Source organism: Cherax quadricarinatus, chromosome 6 (genome assembly GCF_038502225.1).
Source record: "Cherax quadricarinatus isolate ZL_2023a chromosome 6, ASM3850222v1, whole genome shotgun sequence".
NCBI classification, from domain to species: domain Eukaryota; kingdom Metazoa; phylum Arthropoda; class Malacostraca; order Decapoda; family Parastacidae; genus Cherax; species Cherax quadricarinatus.
This window is the reverse complement of record NC_091297.1, coordinates 21,102,932-21,127,037: the sequence shown is the minus strand read 5'-3', so window position 1 is coordinate 21,127,037 and position 24,106 is coordinate 21,102,932. Positions and strand designations below refer to the sequence as shown.

At 40.2% G+C, this 24,106-nt stretch overlaps 1 protein-coding gene across 6 annotated transcripts in view; it reads left to right on the top strand.

The window, feature by feature from the left end:
- The window catches only part of Ero1L (endoplasmic reticulum oxidoreductin-1-like protein), a 302,659-nt gene that overhangs the window by 244,794 nt on the left and 33,759 nt on the right, over positions 1-24,106 (top strand). For all 6 annotated transcript variants that reach the window (XM_070080927.1, XM_070080934.1, XM_070080939.1 and 3 more), the window contains one exon: positions 11,754-11,871. In XM_070080927.1, coding sequence (XP_069937028.1) covers positions 11,754-11,871 — 118 coding nt within the window. The remainder of the gene's footprint in view (positions 1-11,753; positions 11,872-24,106) is intronic.

Below are 24,106 nucleotides of genomic sequence, written 5' to 3'. Positions count from 1 at the left end.
CTACATTTGTTTTCCTAACAAGAATTTTCCCATCCCGTGTGAAGCATTGGTGTATTGTCATTATTCTCCCGCTTAAGTTTTCTGACTCTATACAGGAGGTTCTGACGTTTTTTGGTAAGACACTCATTTATGTATACCTCTTTCTTTACTTTAATAGATGCAATAATTAAGTCTATTTTCCTGTCATGTGAGTGGAATCTAAGCATAACACTTTTTCTACTATGGGATCCTAGTAACCTGGCTTCTTTTATACAAGTTGTACAAGTTAGTTCAGAATAAACTAACAGCAACACACCATTTTTAGAGTGAATGAAGATAATAATAATAATAATAATATTATTATTATTATTTACTATAAAAAGCACTAAACCCACAAGGGTCGTGAATTGCTCTATATAGAGTAAAGGCATACGAAAAGAATATTTTTCTACAGTTATCCCCCAGTTTGACTAGAAAAAACATAATTCTTCCGACACTACCTACACAGCTGCTTTGTAAACAAATCTCATATTTACATCAAGTTTTATTCTGTGAGTGTATGTATCATGTTTATATGCTATGTAATGGGTTTCATATATAATTTTGAGGAAAATATCATAGATGGATTAATAAAAATGCCTATATTGATGTAAAATAAGACATTTAGTGTGCCCAAGAGTGATTATTATTACGTAATATTGGCGTCATGAGTAGAGAGAGACTTAGTGATTTTAACATGTAACTGCACACCAGGACAGTGTGCTAGTATATTTAGGTACAGGTACAATTAAGTATAATTATCAGAGTACATATAAAATATGCAGCAACTTTAACCCCTTCAGGGTCCAAGGCCAAAATCTGAAGTGGTGCTCCAGTGTCCCAAGAAATTTTGAAAAAAAAAAAATTATTTTTTCTTACAGAATTAAAGAGCATATTTTTGTGAAGGTAATAAGACAAAAAAAAAAATCTGATCAGTACTTACCGAGATACAGTGCCAAGAAGTTTGTCAAAAATGATGTGGTGGCTGCAACATCGACGAATTCCACATACGCGCATTACATTATTTTGCGGTTTTTCTTGTTTTTTCTTTTCTTTTCCAATTTTTTTCTATTCCTACTAACATTTGGGACCTGAGAGACCAATACTGTATATAATGTATATATATAAACTCACTGTATTGAACACAATAACCACACTAAAGTTATTATCATATTGTTTACCACTGTTGTTTATTACAATAAACATTCACAAATCTTGTATAATACTAATGTTCTATCATATATTTACATATTTACAATCACTGGACATGGTTTTAGAACTGCTGGAGCTTGTGGAACTCCTTGAAACAAGGCACCATGCACAGAGGCACCTTACATTCCTCACACATAAACCGAGTGTCTTTGCGTCTTTGTTGCCGTCGTTTTGTTTGTGCACAGACGATGCATCTCTTCTGAGCAAATTTCTTCTGAGTTGAAGGAAGTTGTATTATGAAATGATCACCTTCCCTCCTCAAACGCTTGGGTATATCCTGAGGAATTCGAGGACCGTGTTGTATAGCAGGTGTTCTTACCTGGTACTTCATTATGAGTTGTCTGACAACAGACAAACAAAATTCACCATACGGTGTCAAGTTAATTTTCCCCATAAGAAATAATGGAAATCAAATTAATCCGAGCAAGACACCCAAAAGTATTGAAAAAAAACAAAATTTTACCACATGAAATATTAATTTTAATACACACAAACTGAAGATTACATGCACAGTTACATGACACTTACTTTTATTGAAGATCTGGTGATGATTGATGGGATGGGAGGAGGGGAGAGCATTATCTTCTTACTATTTAGAAGGGGAATCCCCTTCCATTAGCACTTGAGGCAGCAAGTCTTTTTCTGGGGTTACTTCCCTTGTTCTTTTAATGCCACTAGGACCAGCTTGAGAGTCACTGGACTTCTGTCGCACAACATATCTGTCCATAGAGGCCTGTACCTCTCGTTCCTTTATGACTTTCCTAAAGTGGTTCACAACATTGTCAGTGTACAGGTTGCCAACACGGCTTGCAGTAGCTGTGTCAGGGTGATTATCATCCATAAAGCTTTGCACTTTAAGCCACATTGCACAGATTTCCTTAATCTTAGAAGTAGACAACTTCTTCAATTTCTCTCTCCCCTACCCCCGAAGCAGTTTCCTCAGGTCTGCTCTCTTGCTGTTCAAGATGATCTAGCAGCTCATCAGTGGTTCTTCACTGTCCTCCACCACCAACTCTTCCACATCCTCCCCACTAACCTCCAACCCCAAGGACTTCCCCAATGCCACAGTGGATTCCTCAACTGGCATAGGATTCTCAGGGTTAGCCTCAAACCCTTCAAAATCCCTTTTGTCTACACATTCTGGCCACATTTTTTTCCAAGTAGAGTTCAATGTCCTCTTAGTCACTTCCTCCCAAGTCTTACCTATAATGTTTACACAATTGAGGATGGTAAAATGATCTTTCCAAAACTCTCTTAGAGTCAGTTGAGTTTCTGAGGTCACTACAAAGCACCTTTCAAACATAGCTTTTGTGTACAGTTTCTTGAAGTTGGAAATAACCTGCTGGTCCATGGGCTGCAGGAGAGGAGTGGTATTAGGAGGCAAAAACTTCACCTTAATGAAGCTCATGTCCCTAGAAAGTCGCTCTGCCACGTCTGTAGGATGACCAGGGGCATTGTCTAATACCAGGAGGCACTTAAGGTCTAATTTCTTTTCAATTAGGTAATTTTTCGCATCGGGGGCAAATGCATGGTGTAATCAGTCATAGAAAAAGTCCCTAGTGACCCATGCCTTACTGTTTGCCCTCCACAGCACACACAAATTAGCCTTGAGGACATTGTTTTTCCTGAACACTCTGGGGGTTTCAGAGTGATACACCAATAAAGGCTTCACTTTGCAATCACCACTAGCATTGGCACACATCAACAAAGTAAGCCTGTCTTTCATAGGCTTATGTCCTGGGAGTGCCTTTTCCTCCTGAGTAATGTACGTCCTGCTTGGCATTTTCTTCCAAAACAGGCCTGTTTCGTCACAATTAAACACTTGTTCAGGTTTCAGTCCTTCACTGTCTATGTACTCCTTGAAGTCCTGCACATATTTTTCAGCTGCTTTGTGGTCTGAACTGGCAGCCTCACCATGCCTTATCACACTATGTATGCCACTACGCTTCTTAAATCTCTCAAACCAACCTTTGCTGGCCTTAAATTCACTCACATCACTAGTTGCAGGCATTTTTTTAATTAAATCGTCATGCAACTTTCTAGCCTTTTCACGTATGATCGCTTGAGAGATGCTGTTTCTCGTTTATCCACACCAATAACAGTCTCTCAACATCTTTGAGTACTTGCGATCTCAGTTTCGAAAACATAGTTGCACCTTTGGCAAGAACAGCTTCCTTGATTGCCGTTTTCTTGCCCACAATAGTAGCGATGGTTGATTGGGGTTTATTATACAACCTGACCAGCTCAGAGATACGCACTCCACTTTCATATTTATCAATGATCTCTTTCTTCATCTCCATAGTAATTCTCACCCTTTTTGCTGTAGGGTTGGCACTAGAAGCTTTCTTGGGGCCCATGGTGACTTATTTTGCAGGTGCAATCACTAAAGAGGCTGTGATAATATGAAATGTTCCAGTTGTATGTTTGGAAGCGACCGCGGTGGCTGGCTGGCTTGTAAACACTGGCACCAAAGGGACAAGTGAGGCGCGCTCAGGCCAAAGTGGACGCGTATGGTACAGAACGAAAAGCGCTGGTCGGGTTTTTAAGCGCTAGTCGAGGCAAAATTTTTGCGTTTAAATGAATCGCTAGTTAGATTTATCGTTAATCGATGCCATTGCTGGTTGAGGGTCCACTGTATTTACTTTGTTTTATACTTAATTCTAACTATAGATTCACTACAAATCTTATGATTACAAGCATTGATCCTGATACCAACCTCTTATTTAATGACTTAAATAAACCAAACAGTTGTTGTAATTACTACACAGCAGAACAATCAAAGGCACTCCTCAGAGCCAACAACAACATAACTGTCTTTAACTACAATATCAAATCTTTAAGCAAGCATTATGATGACCTCATAGCATTACTAAATTCCTTGCATGCCAATATGTCCATCATTACACTAACTGAAACCTGGCTAAAGCCTGATACTACAGATGTCTATATAGGCCATTCCTGGTTACACAGCCATACACAACTGTAGGCCAGATCAACAAGGGGGTGGCACAGCTATATACTACGCAGACCAACTAGAATGTATCACTAATACTTGCACAAGGGATGAACATGGGGAATATATAATAGCTAAATTCAAATCCAAATACCTACAAAAACCTCTCACATTGATTAACATCTACAGTCAAACATTAGCCAATTTAGTCAAAACCTAGGAAGTATGATAACTGATGCACGCATGAACAAAGATCACTTACTACTCTCAGGTGACTTCAGTATAAATCTCCTGCAAGACCAGGACCTACACGTTACTGAATTCACAAACACAATGAGTAACTGCATGTTGCTACCAACAGTAACAAAACCTACAAGAGTTACGGAGACTAGTGTTTCCCTACTTGACCACATCTGGACCAACACCATATCCCCTTTAAAATCAGGCATAATCACAGATAATACCACAGACCACTACCCTACTTTCCTCATAACAACTCTCTATAAATTACCCCAAGACACTACTGAAGTCACCTTCAGACTTCACAATGAGGCAGCTGTTAATAACTTCACAACAGCAGTAACAAACATTGACTGGCACACTGAGCTAGAAATCTATACAGATATTGACGAATGTATTAATAATTTTCTAAAAAAGACCCAATACCTCTATAACAAGCACTGCCCTAAAAAAAACTAAACAGATGACAGCTAAGAGACTGAACAGTCCCTGGCTAACACCCAGCATTCTCAAATCCATAAATACAAAACACCGATATGAAAAACAGTACAGAATGGGTCACATAACCAGAGACCAAACAAAACGTTACTCGTCAATCCTAACCAGCCTGATAAGAAGGGCAAAAAAATTGTATTATGAGAACAGATTATCCAACTTATGAGGTGATATAAAAAAGACCTGGAAGACCCTATCAGAAATTCTAGGAACAAAAAAGATATCACGAAATAGCGAAATAAAATTAGCAAAATCAGATGAACCCCAACTCCCACCAACAGAAACAGCAAACAGACTCAATGATTTCTTCTCCACTATAGGACAAAACCTTGCCAATAAAATCCCAAGCTCAGATACCCCACCAAATGACTACCTCACTGGAAACTACCCGAACACATTGTTCCTAGCTCTGACTAACCCATACGAAGTCTCCCTTATTATCAATGCACAAAAAAACAAGGCAGGAGATTTAAATACCTTACCACCCTTTATATACAAAAAAGTGTCACAAGTGCTATCACCAATCATTGCAACACTCATTAACAAATCCATTGAATCCTCCACCTTCCCTACAGTTCTCAAAATAGCAAGGGTCACCCCGATCCATAAAGGAGGAGACCAAACAGAGTTGAATAACTATAGGCCATTATCCAACTTACACCCTCTCTCAAAAATCTTCGAAAAATTAATTCATAAACAAATCTACTCCTACGTCATCTCCCAAAACATACTCAACCCCTGCCAATTTGGATTCAGGCCTAATAAAAATACTAATGATGCTATTATACACATGCTAGAACATATATACACTGCAATAGAGAAAAAAGAAGTCCCACTGGGGATCTTCATTGACTTACGTAAAGCTTTTGATACAGTTTACCATGACTTGCTCCACGTAAAATTGTCACACTATGGTATAAGAGGGCACTCCCTCAACTACCTCAAGTCATACCTCAGCAACAGAAGCCAATATGTGTACGCAAATGGGGCAAACTCTTCCGCACAACCAATTTCAGTTGGTGTCCCACAGGGAAGTGTCCTTGGCCCTCTTCTCTTTCTCCTATACATAAATGACCTACCAAATGCTTCGCAATTACTCAAACCCACACTATTTGCAGATGACACTACATACGTCTTCTCTCACCCGAGCCCAGTCACGCTAGCCAATACTGTAAATACCGAATTACAGAAAATATCTACCTGGATGAGGACTAACAAGCTTACACTAAACATTGACAAAACCTACTTCATTCAGTTTGGTAACAGAGCTACAGATGTCCCTCTTAACATAATGATAAACGGATCACCTATCACAAAGCTAACAGAGGGAAAATTCTTAGGAATCCACCTTGATAATAGACTCAAATTTCATACACATATACAACAAATTTCTAAGAAAATTTCCAAGACCGTAGGCATACTATCGAAGATATGGTACTATGTTCCACAGTCAGCCCTCCTGGCCCTATATCACTCTCTTATTTACCCCTATCTTACCTATGGAATTTGTGCATGGGGCTCAACAACAATTAACCATCTCAGACCACTAATTACCCAACAAAAGGCTGCAGTTAGAATGATAACAAATTCCCACTACAGGCAGCACACTCCACCAATATTCAAAACACTAAACCTACTCACCATACAAAACATCCATACTTATTACTGCACCTATTACATACATAGAACACTTAACTCTGATATTAACCCTCCCCTCAAACATCTCCTTGCCAACCTCAACATATCCATAGTAATTCTCACCCTTTTTGCTGCAGGGTTGGCACTAGAAGCTTTCTTGGGGCCCATGGTGACTTATTTTGCAGGTGCAATCACTAAAAACGCTGTGATAATATGAAATGTTCCGATTGTATGTTTGGATGGGACCGTGGTGGCTGGCTGGCTTGTAAACACTGGCCACAAGTGGATGCGTCTCAGACGGAACGAATCGTGTTGGTCGAGTTTTTTAGCTCTAGTCGAGGCAAAATTTTTGCGTTAAAATGTATCGCTAGTCGGATTTAACGTTTGACGATGCCATCGTTGCTCGAGGGTCCACTGTATATTTTTGTGAAGGTAATAAAACAAAAAAAAATCTGATCAGTGCTTACCGAGATACAGTGCCGAGAAGTTGACCCAAAATGACCGGGTGGCGGCAACATCGACGATTTCCACATACGCGCATTATTGTATTTAACGGTTTTTGTAGTTTTTTCTTTTCTTTTCTAATTTTTTTCTTTTCCTACTAACATTTGGGGCCTGAGAGACCAATACTGTATATAATGTATATATATAAACTCACTGCATTGAACACAATAACTGCACTAAAGTTATTATCATATTATTGTTTACCACTTTTGTTTATTACAATAAACATGAACAAATCTTGTATAATACTAATGTTCTAACATATATTTACATATTTACAATCACTGGACATGTTTTTAGAACTGCTGGAGCTTGTGGAACTCCTTGAAACAAGGCATCATGCACAGAGGTACCTTACATTCCTCGCACATAAACCAAGTGTCTTTGTGTCTTTGTTGCCGTCGTTTCGTTTGTGCACAGACAATGCATCTCTTCTGAGCAAATTTCTTCTTAGTTGCAGGAAGCTGTATTATGAAATGATCACCTTCCCTCCTCAAACACTTGGGTATATTCTGAGGAGCTCGAGGACCTTGTTGTATAGCAGGTGTTGTTACCTGGTACTTCATTATGAGTTGTCTGACAACAGACAAACAAAATTCACCATACGGTGGTCTGTTGCCAGTCTTCATTTGGTACATAGTATATGCATTGAGCATTGAAATGTCCATGAGATGGAAGAAAAGTTTCATGTACCACTTGTAACTCTTACGAACACAGTCAACAAAGCCAATCTGCATGTCACATTTGTCAACCAAGCGCATGTTTTGTGTATAATCAATCACTGTCGCTGGTTTTTGAATACGTTCATTAGTCATTCTATCAACTTGGCCACTGTCTTGCATTTCATTACAGTGAATGGTTGTCAACAATGTGACATCTCGTTTGTCATGCCACCGTAATGCCATGATGTCACTGGCAGTAAACACCTGCACGTCATCACCACGAGCACCTGCGTTGAGCCTGGGCATATGTTTACGATTAGAACGCACTGTGCCACACACATCTGTCTTGTTCACTCGTAAGAAATCACTGAGTAAAGGGCTTGTGTACCAGTTATCGGTATATAATGTATGCCCCTTACCAAGATAAGGTGCCATCATGCTTCTCACTACGTCACCTGAGATACCCAATAACATCTTGGTATCTTTCACTGTTTTACATCCCGTGTATACAACAATATCCAATACCAGGCCACTGTCACAGTCACAAACAGTTTTATACCAAAGCGTTTCCTCTTGCTCGGTATATACTGCTTGAACAACAGTCTACCTTTGAACAAAATCAAAGACTCGTCAATTGCAAGATTCTTGAATGGATAAAAGTACATGTTGAAATTTTGTTTCAGATACATAAAAACATTTCTAATCTTGTATAACCTGTCACTTCTGTCAGGCCTAGTTTTGTCAGAGAAGTGCAACATACGTAACAGTAAGATAAACCTGTTCACTGGGATGATTTCACTGAAGACCGGGGTAGAAATTAGTTGATCTGTGGACCAGTATGCTTTTATATTATACTTATAGACATGAGGCATAAGCATTATTGTTGCAAAAAGCAAATACATTTCTGCAACAGTCATCTCTTTCTACCGGTGTAGTCTTGACTGTGGTGATATGATCGTATTTGCCATGGTGTACTCAAAATACTTGTTACTTTCCCTGACAATAGTTTCCATCAAGGGCTGGTCAAAGAATATTTCAAAGAATTCCAGTTCGTTGACCGTGGTTCCAAGGGGACAAGTAGGTAGAATTCCACTTTGAGAGTCATCAAAGTGGTGGGGCTTGGGAACAAAATTGGGATTTTACTGCCAATCCCAGATACGGTTTGCTGGTGGATACTGGACATCATAGGCTGGTTGTGCGGGTAGTTGTGGTGGGCTGGTGGCTGACGCTCTGCTTTGTCCTTGAACTGAGGAGTCAGCAGCGTGGGTCCCAGCCTGGGCTGGTGAGTCACGCATGGCTGTGGCACTACCATCACCACTACCACCACCCACTGATGCCTGTGGTCTATCCATGCCAAGTGTAGCCACATCATCCTCACTTTCACTGTCTATTCCTGGTGTAGGGCCATGGAATGTACTCCGTCCCCTGGGCACTGCAGAGGGAACACTACCCGAGCGCATGCGGCGGCGTACATACCGATGCTTCACTGGTGAATGTTTCCTCACTATCACTACTCGAATGATCGTCAAGAGCAATAAAATCACAATCCACGCCACTATCATCATCATTACTGAAGTCAGAGGCCTGGCCACGCGAAAATAATAGTTTTCTCTTGCGATGAGGTACAACTGACCGTGACTGAGGCGTGCCCACACCAGAGGTAGAAGGTTGAGGATCGTCAGGGTTTTCTGCACTATTATCGATATCCTGGTCATTCCTTTCAGTCACAAACTGATCAAAGCCAAAGAATTCGTCTTCATTTCCACTTCCATCAGAGTCAGAACTATCAGATAGGAAGAGGAGAGTCCCAATTTTCCTTGGAGTGAGAGCTGCCTTGCGACGAGGCATGGTGAACAAAGGTAACCGAGCCGGTGTTCCCACAATGCTATGCGGGCGCCTAGATTTTTTGCTTATGGCACACGCACACCACACAGACCCATTCTCTCATATGTAGGCCTACCAGCGTTTTTGCGCTAAATTTGACTCCGCTAGAATTTGGACCCTGAACGTGAAGCCGTAGGTCTATGGGACGGACCCTGAAAGGGTTAATAAACAGAGGAAATGTTAGTTTAGTGCCAGGAATGCCTGCATTGTTTTTTCTGGACCCTATTTTGAAATTGGAATATTTTGAACTTTGTGTTAACACTTTGATTTTTGGTGTCGTATATATACGTCTTATAAGCCAGTGTTGGCGACATATTAATACGCCAAAATTCTAGAGGCTTCAAATCAAGCGAGAGAAAGCTGGTAGGCCCACATGTGAGAGAATGGGTCTGTGTGGTCAGTGTGTGCTTAAAAAAGAATCTTGCAGCACACAGTGGATAATGAGAAAAAAAAAACTGTTTTTGGATTAAAATGCCGACTTTGAGATGTATTTTCGTATAGTATTTATGGTTGTATTCTCGTTTTTTTGGTCTCATTTGATAAAATGGAAGACATATTACAGATTGGTTTCACAATGAAAAGGACCTTGAAATTAAGCTCAAAGTGGCGGAAATGTTCGATTTTTGCTGATGTTCAAGAGTAAACAAATGGCGTCACCATCCAATAAGTGTCCAACTAGCCATTCTAATACACAGTCACAAATGGGTTGACATTATTTATACAGTTATTACAACAATTCAGTAGTCTGCATAACAGTAAATCTTCTATTTTTTTGTGTGAATAAAAATTCAAAATAGAAAGCAAGAGTAATATAAGAGGGGCCTGGAGATGTGACTGATGAACAGAGAAAATGTTGTTTTATTTATAGGTATGTCTGTATTGTTTATTCTGGACCCTATTTTGAAATTGGCATCTTTTTTTAATTTGCGTGAAATTGGTCAAATTGCTAATTTCTGACCACTTTATTGGGTAGTTGAAATCAGTAAATGGGCGGTTTCTTGGACTCAGTCGATAGAACAAATGGAGTTCTAAAGAAATAGCTATGAGTTTGGTCGACTTGAACAATGGAATTGGCCGAAAATAGGGCTCAGTGGGCGAAATCACCCATCCGTATGTATCGCCTAGATTGCTAACTTCATTAGAGTGTAATTCCATAAGTTTTCCATCAAAATTTTGTACTTTTGGTGTCATTACCATCGGAAAAAGATTCTCTATCATTTCATGAGAAAAAACAATTTTTTTTTCCGAATATTTTGCGACAGAGGCACACTTCAGGATTTGGGGTCTTGACAGTCAAAGGGTTAAATTGGCCAAATTACCAATTTCCGATCACTTTATTGGGTAGTTGAAACAGTTGACTGGGCGATTTCTTTTGCTCAGTCGATAAAATAGAAGTACTAACACTAGCGAAATAGCTAAGAATTTGGTCAACTGGAAATGTAATTGACCTAAAATGAGAGTCAAAGTTGGCAAAATCACCAGTGCGTAAATATTGCTAATGCAGCAAAATTCATGAGAGCATAATTTCGTCAATTTTCCATCAATTTTCACACTTTTTGTTTTATTACCTTCAGAAAAAGATTCTCTATCATTTCATAAGAAAAAATAACAAAAAATTTTTTCACTCAAATTCTTGGACCCTGGCTGTCATTCTGAGATTTGGCCTCTGGACCCTCAAAGGGTTAATAAAAGCATGCCAGTAAGTAGTAGTATTACATTTATACTAACAGACAAAATCCAGAATCGACAGGCTTTTTCCGTGTTGTCCACTGGAAACCCAGTGGACAACACGGAATTGTCTTTACCATTTGTTTCCCGTTCCATTCTGTGTCTGCCACTCAGTCTTATTATTTTATAATTAAAATCTGATAATAATGAGTTTCTCTTTTGCAATCAGTTTTCAGTAATAGTTTCTTTCAGTACAGTATGCTATCCTGTTGAAATCTTTTCAAATTACATTCAGCTAGGTTCTTGTTTTTCTGAGGTCATTCAAATCCAGTTAACATTTTTTTTTTTTGGAGATTTGAGAATATGACTCTTCTTTCTTTTAATCTATACTCTGGAACACTATATGCATTAATTTCATATAATTTTGTTGTGAAGATTAGGAAGAATTTGTATAAAAAAAATTCTCTTTTCATTTCAAGAACTTCGAGCATTAGCAAAAGCAGCACCTTACTTGGAGAGCCTTGAGTTCTACACAGGAAATGAAGAAATAGACAGTGATGTACGGAAGGCAGTCGAGGATCTCCTGGCTGTTATACAGTAAGTAATTTTTTGCTTTTTGAGGTAAAACTAGATTTCGGAATATCTTCTTTCAACAAACCAGCCGTATCCCACCAAGGCAGGGTGGCTCAAAAGGAAAAAACAAAAGTTTTCCTTTTAAATTTAGTAATATATACAGGAGAAGGGGTTACTAGCCCCTTGCTCCTGGTATTTTAGTCACCTCTTACAACACGCCTGGCTTACGAAGGAAGAATGCTGTTCTGCTCCCCCATGGAGAATTTCAGAATATCATTGGTGCTAAATATATATTTTTTTTGTAAACACCAGCCATATCCCACCGAGGCAGGGTGACCTTTTTAACCCTTTCAGGGTCCGTCCCGTAGATCTACGGCTGGTCGGTGAGTGTCCAAACCGTAGATCTACGCCAAAATTCTAGCGCCGTCAAATTTAGCGCGAAAGCGCTCATAGGCCTACATATGAGAGAATGGGTCTGCGCCGTGGGTGTGCGCCATAAACAAAAAATCTAGGCGCCTGCATAGCATTGTGGGAACGCCGGCTCAGTCGCCCTTGTTCACCATGCCTCGTCGCAAGTCAGCTCTCACTCCCCGGAAAATTGGGACTCTCCTCTTCCTATCTGATAGTTCTGACACTGATGGAAGTGGAAATGAAGACGAATTCTATGGCTTTGATCAGTTAGTGACCGAAAAGAATGACCAGGATATCGATAATAGTGCAGAAAACCCCGACGATCCTCGACCTTCTACCTCTGGTGTGGGCACTCGTGACTCACGGTCGGGTGTTCCTAAACGTAAGAGAAAACTAATATTTTCCCGTGGCCTGGCCTCTGACTTCAGTAATGACGATGATTCTGACGTGGATTGTGATTTTATTGCGCTCGACGATCATTCGAGTAGTGATAGTGAGGAAACATATTCACCAGTGAAGCGTCGGTATGTTCGCCGCCGCATGCGCTCGGGTAGTGTACCCTATGCTGTGTCTAGGGGACGGAGTACATCCCGTAGTACATCCCGGAGTACATCCCGGAGTACATCCCGTGGCCCTACACCCGTTTTAGGTAGTGATAGTGAGGATGATGTGGCTACACTTGGCATGGATGGGCCACAAACATCAGTGGATGGTGTTAGTGGGGCTGGTGGTGGTAGTGGCACCGCCATGCGTGACTCGCTGCTCCACGCGGGGACCCACGCTGCTGACTCGTCAGTTCAAGGACAAAGCGGAGCGTCACCCACGAGCCCGCCACAACCACCCGTTCAACCAGCCTATGATGTCCAGTATCCACCAGCAAACCGTATCTGGGATTGGCAGCAAAATCCCAATTTTGTTCCCAGCCCTCACCACTTTGATGACTCTCAAAGTGGAATTCTACCTACCTGTCCCCTTGGAACCACGGCCAATGAACTGGAATTCTTTGAATTATTCTTTGACCAGCCATTGATGGAAATTATTGTCAGGGAAAGTAATAAGTATTTTCAGTACACCATGGCAAATACGATCCTATCACCACAGTCAAGACTACACAGGTGGAAAGAGACGACTGTTGCAGAAATGTATTTGCTTTTTGCAACAATAATGCTTATGCCTCACGTCTATAAGCATAATATAAAAGCATACTGGTCCACAGATCGGCTAATTTGTACCCCATCCTTCAGTGAAATAATACCAGTGAACAGGTTTATCTTACTGTTACGTATGTTGCACTTCTCTGACAAAACCAGGCCTGACAGAAGTGACAGGTTATACAAGATTAGAAATGTTTTCATGTATCTCAAACAAAAGTTCAGGATATACTTTTATCCATTCAAGAATCTTGTAATTGACGAGTCTTTGATTTTGTTCAAAGGTAGACTGTCATTCAAGCAGTATATACCGAGCAAGAGGAACCGCTTTGGTATAAAATTGTTTGTACTCTGTGATTGTGACAGTGGCCTGGTGTTGGATATTGTTGTATACACGGGTAGTAAAACATTGAAAGATACCAAGATGTTATTGGGTATATCAGGTGACGTAGTGAGAAACATGATGGCACCATATCTTGGTAAGGGCCATACATTATATACCGATAACTGGTACACAAGCCCATTACTCAGTGATTTCATGCGAGTGAACAAGACAGATGTGTGTGGCACAGTGCGTTCTAATCGTAAACATATGCCCAGGCTCAATGCAGGTGTTCGTGGTGATGACGTGCAGGTGTTTACTGCCAATGACATCATGGCATTACGGTGGCATGACAAACGAGATGTCACATTGTTGACAACCATTCACCGTAATGAAATGCAAGACAGTGGCAAAGTTGATCGAGTGACTAATGAACGTATTCGAAAACCAGTGACAGTGATTGATTATACACAAAACATGCGCTTGGTTGACAAGTGTGACATGCAGATTGGTTTTGTTGACTGTGTTCGTAAGAGTTACAAGTGGTACATGAAACTTTTCTTCCATCTCATGGACATTTCAATGCTGAATGCATATAATATGTACCAAATAAAGACTGGTAACAGACCACCGTATGATGAATTTTGTTTGTCTGTTGTCAGACAACTCATAATGAAGTACCAGGTAACAACACCTGCAATACAACAAGGTCCTCGAATTCATCACAATATACCCAAGCGTTTGAGGAGAGAAGGTGATCATTTCATAATACAGCTTCCTTCAACTCAAAAGAAATTTGCTCAGAAGAGATGCATTGTCTGTGCACAAACAAAACGACGGCAACAAAGACGCAAAGACACTCGGTTTATGTGTGAGGAATGTAAGGTGCCTCTGTGCATGGTGCCTTGTTTCAAGGAGTTCCACAAGCTCCAGCAGTTCTAAAACCATGTCCAGTGATTGTAAATATGTAAATATATGATAGAACATTAGTATTATACAATATTTGTGCATGTTTATTGTAATAAACAATAGTGGTAAACAATAATATGATAATAACTTTAGTGCGGTTATTGTGTTCAATACAGTGAGTTTATATATATAAATTATATACAGTATTGGTCTCTCAGGCCCCAAATGTTAGTAGGAATAGAAAAAAATTGGAAAAGAAAAGAAAAAACAACAAAAAAAACAAAATAATATAATACGCGTATGTGGAATTCGTCGATGTTGCCGCCACCACATCATTTTCTACAAACTTCTTGGCACTGTATCTCGGTAAGTACTGATCAGATTCTAATTTTTTTTGTTTTATTACCTTCACAAAAATATGCTCTTTAATTCTGTAAGAAAAAATAATTTTTTTTTTTTTCAAAATTCCTTGGACACTGGTGCGTGACTTCAGATTTTGGCCTTGGACCCTGAAAGGGTTAAATTTAGTAGTGTGTACAGAAGGGGTTAATAGCCCCTTGCTGCCCGCATTTTAGTCGCCTCTTATGACATGCATAGCTTACGGAGGAAGAATTCTCCACTTTCCTATGCAGATAAGAGGAAATAAAGAAGAACAAGAATTATCAAGAAAATAGAAATAAAAACAGAGGGGTGTGTACATATATGCATGTACATGCATGTATAGTGTGACTTAAGTGTAGGTAGAAGTAGCAAGATATACCTGTTATCCTATGTGTTTATGAGACAGAAAAAAAGACCAGCAATTCTTTCTTTTCTTTCTTTCAACAAACCGGCCATATCCCACTGAAGCAGGGTGGCCCAAAAAGAAAAAAAAAAGTTTCTCTTTTTAACTTTAGAAATAGAGCCTCTCCTCACTTAACGATGGAGTTGTGTTCCTAATACCGCTTTGATAAATGAATTCGTCACTAAACGAGGAGCAAACTATAATGGTAGTGGGTTTATGTCAACCATCTTTGATATTGCTTTAATGTTACCCGTACACCATTTATAACATTTTTAGTATATTTTTAAAAGTTTATACAGTAGTGTACTGTATATTGAAATAAACAGAATAGAGGAACTCGCCTCTAATATACATTATTTAGGTATGCATACTGGTCAGAGAGCCCATCATAAGTCCAAGTCGTCGTTAAACCAGTACATCGCTAAGTGAGGAGAGGCTGTATATACAGGAGTAGGGGTTACTAGCTTCTTGCTCTCGGCATTTTAGTCGCCTCGTACGACACGCTTGGCTTACAGAGGAAAAATTCTGTTTCACATCCCCATGGAGACGAGGAAATAAAAACAAAAACTAGTAAGAAAATAGAAGAAAACCCAGAGGGGTGTGTATATACGTATATACTTGTTAACCCTTTGACTCTTTCGGCCGTGTATATATGTCTTACAAACCAGTGATTCGGACGTATATATACTCAATAATGTAGGTAGTAGGTTGGTAGACAGCAACCACCCAGGGAAGTACTACCATCCTGCCAGATGACTGTGAAACAAAAACCTGTAACTGTTTTGCATGATGGTAGGATTGCTGGTTTCTTTTTCTGTCTCATAAACACGCTAGATAACAGGGATATCTTGCTACTCCTACTTACACTTTGGTCACACTTCACAGACACGCACATGCATATATATATACATACATCTAGGTTTTTCTCCTTTTTCTAAATAGCTCTTGTTCTTCTTTATTTCTTCTATTGTCCATGGGGAAGTGGAAAAGAATCTTTCCTCCGTAAGCCATGCATGTCGTATGAGGCGACTAAAATGCCGGGAGCAATGGGCTAGTAACCCCTTCTCCTGTAGACATTTACTAAAAAGAGAAGAAGAAAAACTTTATAAAACTGGGATGCTTAAATGTGCGTGGATGTAGTGCGGATGACAAGAAACAGATGATTGCTGATGTTATGAATGAAAAAAAGTTGGATGTCCTGGCCCTAAGCGAAACAAAGCTGAAGGGGGTAGGAGAGTTTCAGTGGGGGGAAATAAATGGGATTAAATCTGGAGTATCTGAGAGAGTTAGAGCAAAGGAAGGGGTAGCAGTAATGTTAAATGATCAGTTATGGAAGCAGAAAAGAGAATATGAATGTGTAAATTCAAGAATTATGTGGATTAAAGTAAAGGTTGGATGCGAGAAGTGGGTCATAATAAGCGTGTATGCACCTGGAGAAGAGAGGAATGCAGAGGAGAGAGAGAGATTTTGGGAGATGTTAAGTGAATGTATAGGAGCCTTTGAACCAAGTGAGAGAGTAATTGTGGTAGGGGACCTGAATGCTAAAGTAGGAGAAACTTTTAGAGAGGGTGTGGTAGGTAAGTTTGGGGTGCCAGGTGTAAATGATAATGGGAGCCCTTTGATTGAACTTTGTATAGAAAGGGGTTTAGTTATAGGTAATACATATTTTAAGAAAAAGAGGATAAATAAGTATACAAGATATGATGTAGGGCGAAATGACAGTAGTTTGTTGGATTATGTATTGGTAGATAAAAGACTGTTGAGTAGACTTCAGGATGTACATGTTTATAGAGGGGCCACAGATATATCAGATCACTTTCTAGTTGTAGCTACACTGAGAGTAAAAGGTAGATGGGATACAAGGAGAATAGAAGCATCAGGGAAGAGAGAGGTGAAGGTTTATAAACTAAAAGAGGAGGCAGTTAGGGTAAGATATAAACAGCTATTGGAGGATAGATGGGCTAATGAGAGCATAGGCAATGGGGTCGAAGAGGTATGGGGTAGGTTTAAAAATGTAGCGTTAGAGTGTTCAGCAGAAGTTTGTGGTTACAGGAAAGTGGGTGCAGGAGGGAAGAGGAGCGATTGGTGGAATGATGATGTAAAGAGAGTAGTAAGGGAGAAAAAGTTAGCATATGAGAAGTTTTTACAAAGTAGAAGTGATGCAAGGAGGGAAGAGTATATGGAGAAAAAGAGAGAGGTTAAGAGAGTGGTGAAGCAATGTAAAAAGAGAGCAAATGAGAGAGTGGGTGAGATGTTATCAACAAACTTTGTTGAAAATAAGAAAAAGTTTTGGAGTGAGATTAACAAGTTAAGAAAGCCTAGAGAACAAATGGATTTGTCAGTTAAAAATAGGAGAGGAGAGATATTAAATGGAGAGTTAGAGGTATTGGGAAGATGGAGGGAATATTTTGAGGAATTGTTAAATGTTGATGAAGATAGGGAAGCTGTGATTTCGTGTATAGGGCAAGGAGGAATAACATCTTGTAGGAGTGAGGAAGAGCCAGTTGTGAGTGTGGGGGAAGTTTGTGAGGCAGTAGGTAAAATGAAAGGGGGTAAGGCAGCTGGGATTGATGGGATAAAGATAGAAATGTTAAAAGCAGGTGGGGATATAGTTTTGGAGTGGTTGGTGCAATTATTTAATAAATGTATGGAAGAGGGTAAGGTACCTAGGGATTGGCAGAGAGCATGCATAGTTCATTTGTATAAAGGCAAAGGGGATAAAAGAGAGTGCAAAAATTATAGGGGGATAAGTCTGTTGAGTATACCTGGTAAAATGTATGGTAGAGTTATAATTGAAAGAATTAAGAGTAAGACGGAAAATAGGATAGCAGATGAACAAGGAGGCTTTAGGAAACCATACCCCCGGCCGGGATTGAACCCGCGGTCATAGTCTCAAAACTCCAGCCCGTCGCGTTAGCCACTAGACCAGCTAGCCACAATAAGATTCATCCAACTAGGTATATTTCTACACCATAGGAAAGTTAGCACAGGCACCTCTGTGACCACAAATGCAAGTTTTTACAGACGAATCTCCAGCTAGCGTGGCCGTGACGAACTCTAGCTCAAGTCCCTTCACTGCCGTCAACGTGACTTAAGAAATCGTAATGACACGATTGCAAATAAACCATACCCCCGGCCGGGATTGAACCCGCGGTCATAGTGTCTCAAAACTCCAGCCCGTCGCGTTAGCCACTAGACCAGCTAGCCACAATAAGATTCATCCAACTAGGTATATTTCTACACCATAGGAAAGTTAGCACAGGCACCTCTGTGACCACAAATGCAAGTTTTTACAGACGAATCTCCAGCTAGCGTGGCCGTGACGAACTCTAGCTCAAGTCCCTTCACTGCCGTCAACATGACTTAAGAAATCGTAATGACACGATTGCAAATAAACCATACCCCCGGCCGGGATTGAACCCGCGGTCATAGAGTCTCAAAACTCCAGCCCATCACGTTAGCCACTAGACCAGCTAGCCACAATAAGATTCATCCAACTAGGTATATTTCTACACCATAGGAAAGTTAGCACAGGCACCTCTGTGGGTTCAATCCCGGCCGGGGGTATGGTTTATTTGCAATCGTGTCATTACGATTTCTTAAGTCAGGCTTTAGGAAAGGTAGGGGGTGTGTGGACCAGGTGTTTACAGTGAAACATATAAGTGAACAGTATTTAGATAAGGCTAAAGAGGTCTTTGTGGCATTTATGGATTTGGAAAAGGCGTATGACAGGGTGGATAGGGGGGCAATGTGGCAGATGTTGCAAGTGTATGGTGTAGGAGGTAGGTTACTGAAAGCAGTGAAGAGTTTTTACGAGGATAGTGAGGCTCAAGTTAGAGTATGTAGGAAAGAGGGAAATTTTTTCCCAGTAAAAGTAGGCCTTAGACAAGGATGTGTGATGTCACCGTGGTTGTTTAATATATTTATAGATGGGGTTGTAAGAGAAGTAAATGCGAGGGTCTTGGCAAGAGGCGTGGAGTTAAAAGATAAAGAATCACACACAAAGTGGGAGTTGTCACAGCTGCTCTTTGCTGATGACACTGTGCTCTTGGGAGATACTGAAGAGAAGTTGCAGAGATTGGTGGATGAATTTGGTAGGGTGTGCAAAAGAAGAAAATTAAAGGTGAATACAGGAAAGAGTAAGGTTATGAGGATAACAAAAAGATTAGGTGATGAAAGATTGAATATCAGATTGGAGGGAGAGAGTATGGAGGAGGTGAACGTATTCAGATATTTGGGAGTGGACGTGTCAGCAGATGGGTCTATGAAAGATGAGGTGAATCATAGAATTGATGAGGGAAAAAGAGTGAGTGGTGCACTTAGGAGTCTGTGGAGACAAAGAACTTTGTCCTTGGAGGCAAAGAGGGGAATGTATGAGAGTATAGTTTTACCAACGCTCTTATATGGGTGTGAAGCATGGGTGATGAATGTTGCAGCGAGGAGAAGGCTGGAGGCAGTGGAGATGTCATGTCTGAGGGCAATGTGTGGTGTGAATATAATGCAGAGAATTCGTAGTTTGGAAGTTAGGAGGAGGTGCGGGATTACCAAAACTGTTGTCCACAGGGCTGAGGAAGGGTTGTTGAGGTGGTTCGGACATGTAGAGAGAATGGAGCGAAACAGAATGACTTCAAGAGTGTATCAGTCTGTAGTGGAAGGAAGGCGGGGTAGGGGTCGGCCTAGGAAAGGTTGGAGGGAGGGGGTAAAGGAGGTTTTGTGTGCGAGGGGCTTGGACTTCCAGCAGGCATGCGTGAGCGTGTTTGATAGGAGTGAATGGAGACAAATGGTTTTTAATACTAGACGTGCTGTTGGAGTGTGAGCAAAGTAACATTTATGAAGGGATTCAGGGAAACCGGCAGGCCGGACTTGAGTCCTGGAGATGGGAAGTACAGTGCCTGCACTCTGAAGGAGGGGTGTTAATGTTGCAGTTTAAAAACTGTAGTGTAAAGCACCCTTCTGGCAAGACAGTGATGGAGTGAATGATGGTGAAAGTTTTTCTTTTTCGGGCCACCCTGCCTTGGTGGGAATCGGCCAGTGTGATAATAATAAAAAAATAATAAAATTTTAGTGGCTTCAAATCAAGCAGGAGAAAGCTGGTAGGCCCACATGTGAGAGAATGGGTCTGTGTGGTCAGTGAGCACTGTATAAAAAAAAAGTCCTACAGCACGCAGTGCATAATGAGAGAAAAAAAACTGACCATGTTTTTGGATTAAAATGCCGACTTTGAGGTGTATTTTCCTATAGTATTTATGGTTGTATTCTTGTTTTCTTGGTCTCATTTAATAGAATGGAAAACATATTACAGAAATAGATATGATTTTGTTTAGTTTTACGATGGAAATTGCCTTGAAATTGAGCTCAAAGTAGCGGAAATGTTCGATTTTTACCATTGTTCAAGAGTAAGCAAATCACACCATATGTCCAATACACATCAACTGGGGAGTCTAATATTCTTTCACTGATATTATTTATACCATTTTTACAATAATGCAGTAGTCTGCATAACAGTAAATCTTCTATTTTTTTCTGTGAATAAAAAATCAAAGTAGAAAGCAAGAGTAATATATGAGGGGCCTGGACATGTGACTAATGAACAGAGGATATCTTATTTTAGTGCCAAGAATGTCTGCATTGTTTATTCTGGACCCTATTTTGAAATTGGCATCTTTTTTTTATTTGCATGAAATTTGCCAAATTGCCAATTTCTAACCACATTATTGGGTAGTTGAAATTGGTAAATGGGCAGTTTCTTGTACTCAGTTGATAGAACAAATGGAGTTCTAAAGAAATAGCTATGAGTTTGGTAGACTGGAACAATGGAATTGGTCGAAAATAGGGCTCAAACTCGGTGAAATTGCCAATGCGTATATATCGCCGAGATCGCTAACTTTGCGGGAGCGTAATTCTGTAAGTTTTCAATCAAATTTCGTACTTTTGGTGTCATCACCATCGGGAAGAGATTCTCTATTATTTCGTAAGATTTTTTTTTTTTTTTTTTTTTTTTATAAAATTTTTTCGACACCAGGAGACACTTTAGGATTTGGGGTTGCAACAGTCAAAGGGTTAATGCCAGTGTAGTGTAACCTAAGTGTAAGTAGCAGTAGCAAGACATACTTAAAATCTTGCATGTTTATGAGACAAAAAAGACATCAGCAATCCTACCATCATGTAAAACAATTACAAGCTTTCGTTTTACACTCACTTGGCAGGACAGTAGTACCTCCCTGGGTGGTTGCTGTCTGCCAACCTACTACCTGGACACATCACATTACCTAGCTCAAGTGAGCAGTGAATATATTAACCCTTTGACTGTTTACGCCGTATATATACGTCTTACGCACCACTGTTTCTGACGTATTTATACGCATAAATTCTAGCGGCTTCAAATCAAGCAGGAGAAAGCTGGTAGGCCCACATGTGAGAGATGGGGTCTCCATGGTCAGTGTGCACCATATAAAAAAAATCGGGGAGCCAGTGGTGCATTGTGGGAATGCCATTTCAGTTGTCCTTTTTCAGCATGTTTAGCGGTAAGAAATATGTGACTCCCCAGCAAATCTGGGACTCTTCTCTTCCCAAGTGATGCTCTAACACAATGGAAGTGTCAGTGAAGATCAATTTCATGATTTCGAGGAGTTTGAGACCAAAAGCAATGGAGGAGGAGGAGGACGAAGAGGAGGAGGAGGACGAAGAGGAGGAGGAGGAGGAGGAGGAGGAGGAGGAGGAGGAGGAAGAGGAGGAGGAGGAGAAGAGGAAGAGTAGGAGGAACAGGAGGAGAAGGAGAAGAGGAAGAGTAGGAGGAAGAGGAGGAGGAACAGGAGGAAGAGGAGGAGGAAGAGGAAGAGGAGGAGGAAGAGGAAGAAGAAGAAGAAGAAGATGTAATAATATTGTTCCCTTGAAGCAAGAAAAAAAAGTCCACCCCATGACAGTGACAAGATGGGAGATAACATTTGATAAGAGCTGACGTTTGATGAGCGTAAACGAAGGTGGGTGAGGGTGCAGCTGATAAGAAAAGATTAGATGACCATCGCCCTCCCTTTGTTTTTGCTGGTACACAAACATTTCTGTCAGTCTATTTGTCTGTCTGCCAAGCTCCCTGTCTATCTGTCTAGCTCTCTGTCTCAGAGAGAGCCACAAGACTGTGTCATCATCACGTTTACTCACATCTTTAAGCTGAGTTTGGCACTTTGTCTGGATTTTTTGGGTTATCCTAGGTAATTTACAATATGTATACTTGTATTTATGTGTACCTGTGAGACAGAGATAGACAAGCAGATAGAAAGAGAGAGACAGATTGAAAGAGATAGAATGAGGGAGAAAGATAATTAGATAGAATGGAGGGGAAGCAGCATCCGACCCCATTGTTTTGACAGGCAGTAGGGGGAGTGAGTAATGAGATAATATGTCATTTTGACAGCTGCCGACTCCTACTCAAAACAATTATAAGCCACACGCACACAAGACAAGCTAGCTGAATGAAGATAATAGCAGTTATATGAAAGTATCTAGTGACTATATATGTGTATATATATTATAGAAACCAGAAGGAAGGAAGAATGGAAGGCAGGAATGAAGGAAGGACGAGATGAAAGGAAGGAAAAAAGTAAGGAAAGACGAAGGAATGTAGGAAGGAAGGTAGGAAAGGAATGCAGGAAGGTGGGTAGGAAAGGATTGCAGGAAGGTAGGAAAGGAATGCAGGAAGGTAGGTAGGAAAGGATTGCAGGAAGGTAGGAAAGGAATGCGGGAAAGTAGGAAAGGAATGCAGGAAGGTAGGAAAGGAATGCAGGAAGGTAGGAAAGGAATGCAGGAAAGTAGGAAGGAAGGTAGGAAACGAATGCAGGAAGAAAGGAATGATGACACACGACCATTTACCTAGGATAACTACATAACACAACTTCCTGCTAATACTTTGAAGAAAACTGCTCAGACAAGGTGTTTTGTCTTCGCACTTAAAAAACAAGTCCACAAAAATGCACACACACTGGTTTTGTGTGTGAGGAGTGTAAAACACCATTGTGTATGAAAACATGTTTCAAAGAGTTCCACAAGCTGCAGAACTTCTAGGAATATGTTCGGTGACTGTACATTGGTATATATATTATAGAACAATAGTAATAAAAAATTTTTTGTATTTTTTTGTAAACAAGTTTTGTAAACAATATATTGATAATTATGTTTGTGTGCTTATTGTGTTGTATACAACGAGTGTATATATGTACATTGCACCTTACTTTGGTCTCACAGGCCACATAAGTTATGTGAAAAAATAAAATAGTAAAAAAAACAAGAAGCCTTCAATTACAAGTAAACTAAAGTTTACCGGGTGAGCGGCAGTCACCGCTGTTGCCATACACGGCTCATTTTCTGCAAACTTCACGCCTCTATATCTCGGTAAGTACTGATGGTAAAAATTTTTTTTTTTTTGGACTAAAACACTCGGAAAAATAATCTTAACATTTTCATAAGAAAAAATAAAAAAAAATTTTTCGAATATTTTGTGACATAGAATGACAGTTTCAGAAAGGAGCCTGCGACAAAGGGTTAATTGAAAGAAGTCTGAATAAATGAAGAATGAGCATACAGTGGAACCTTGGTGTTCGTCATTAACCCTTTGACTGTTTCGGTTGTACATATATGTCTTACGAGCCACCGTGTTTGACGTATATTGTATATTCAAATTCTAGCAGC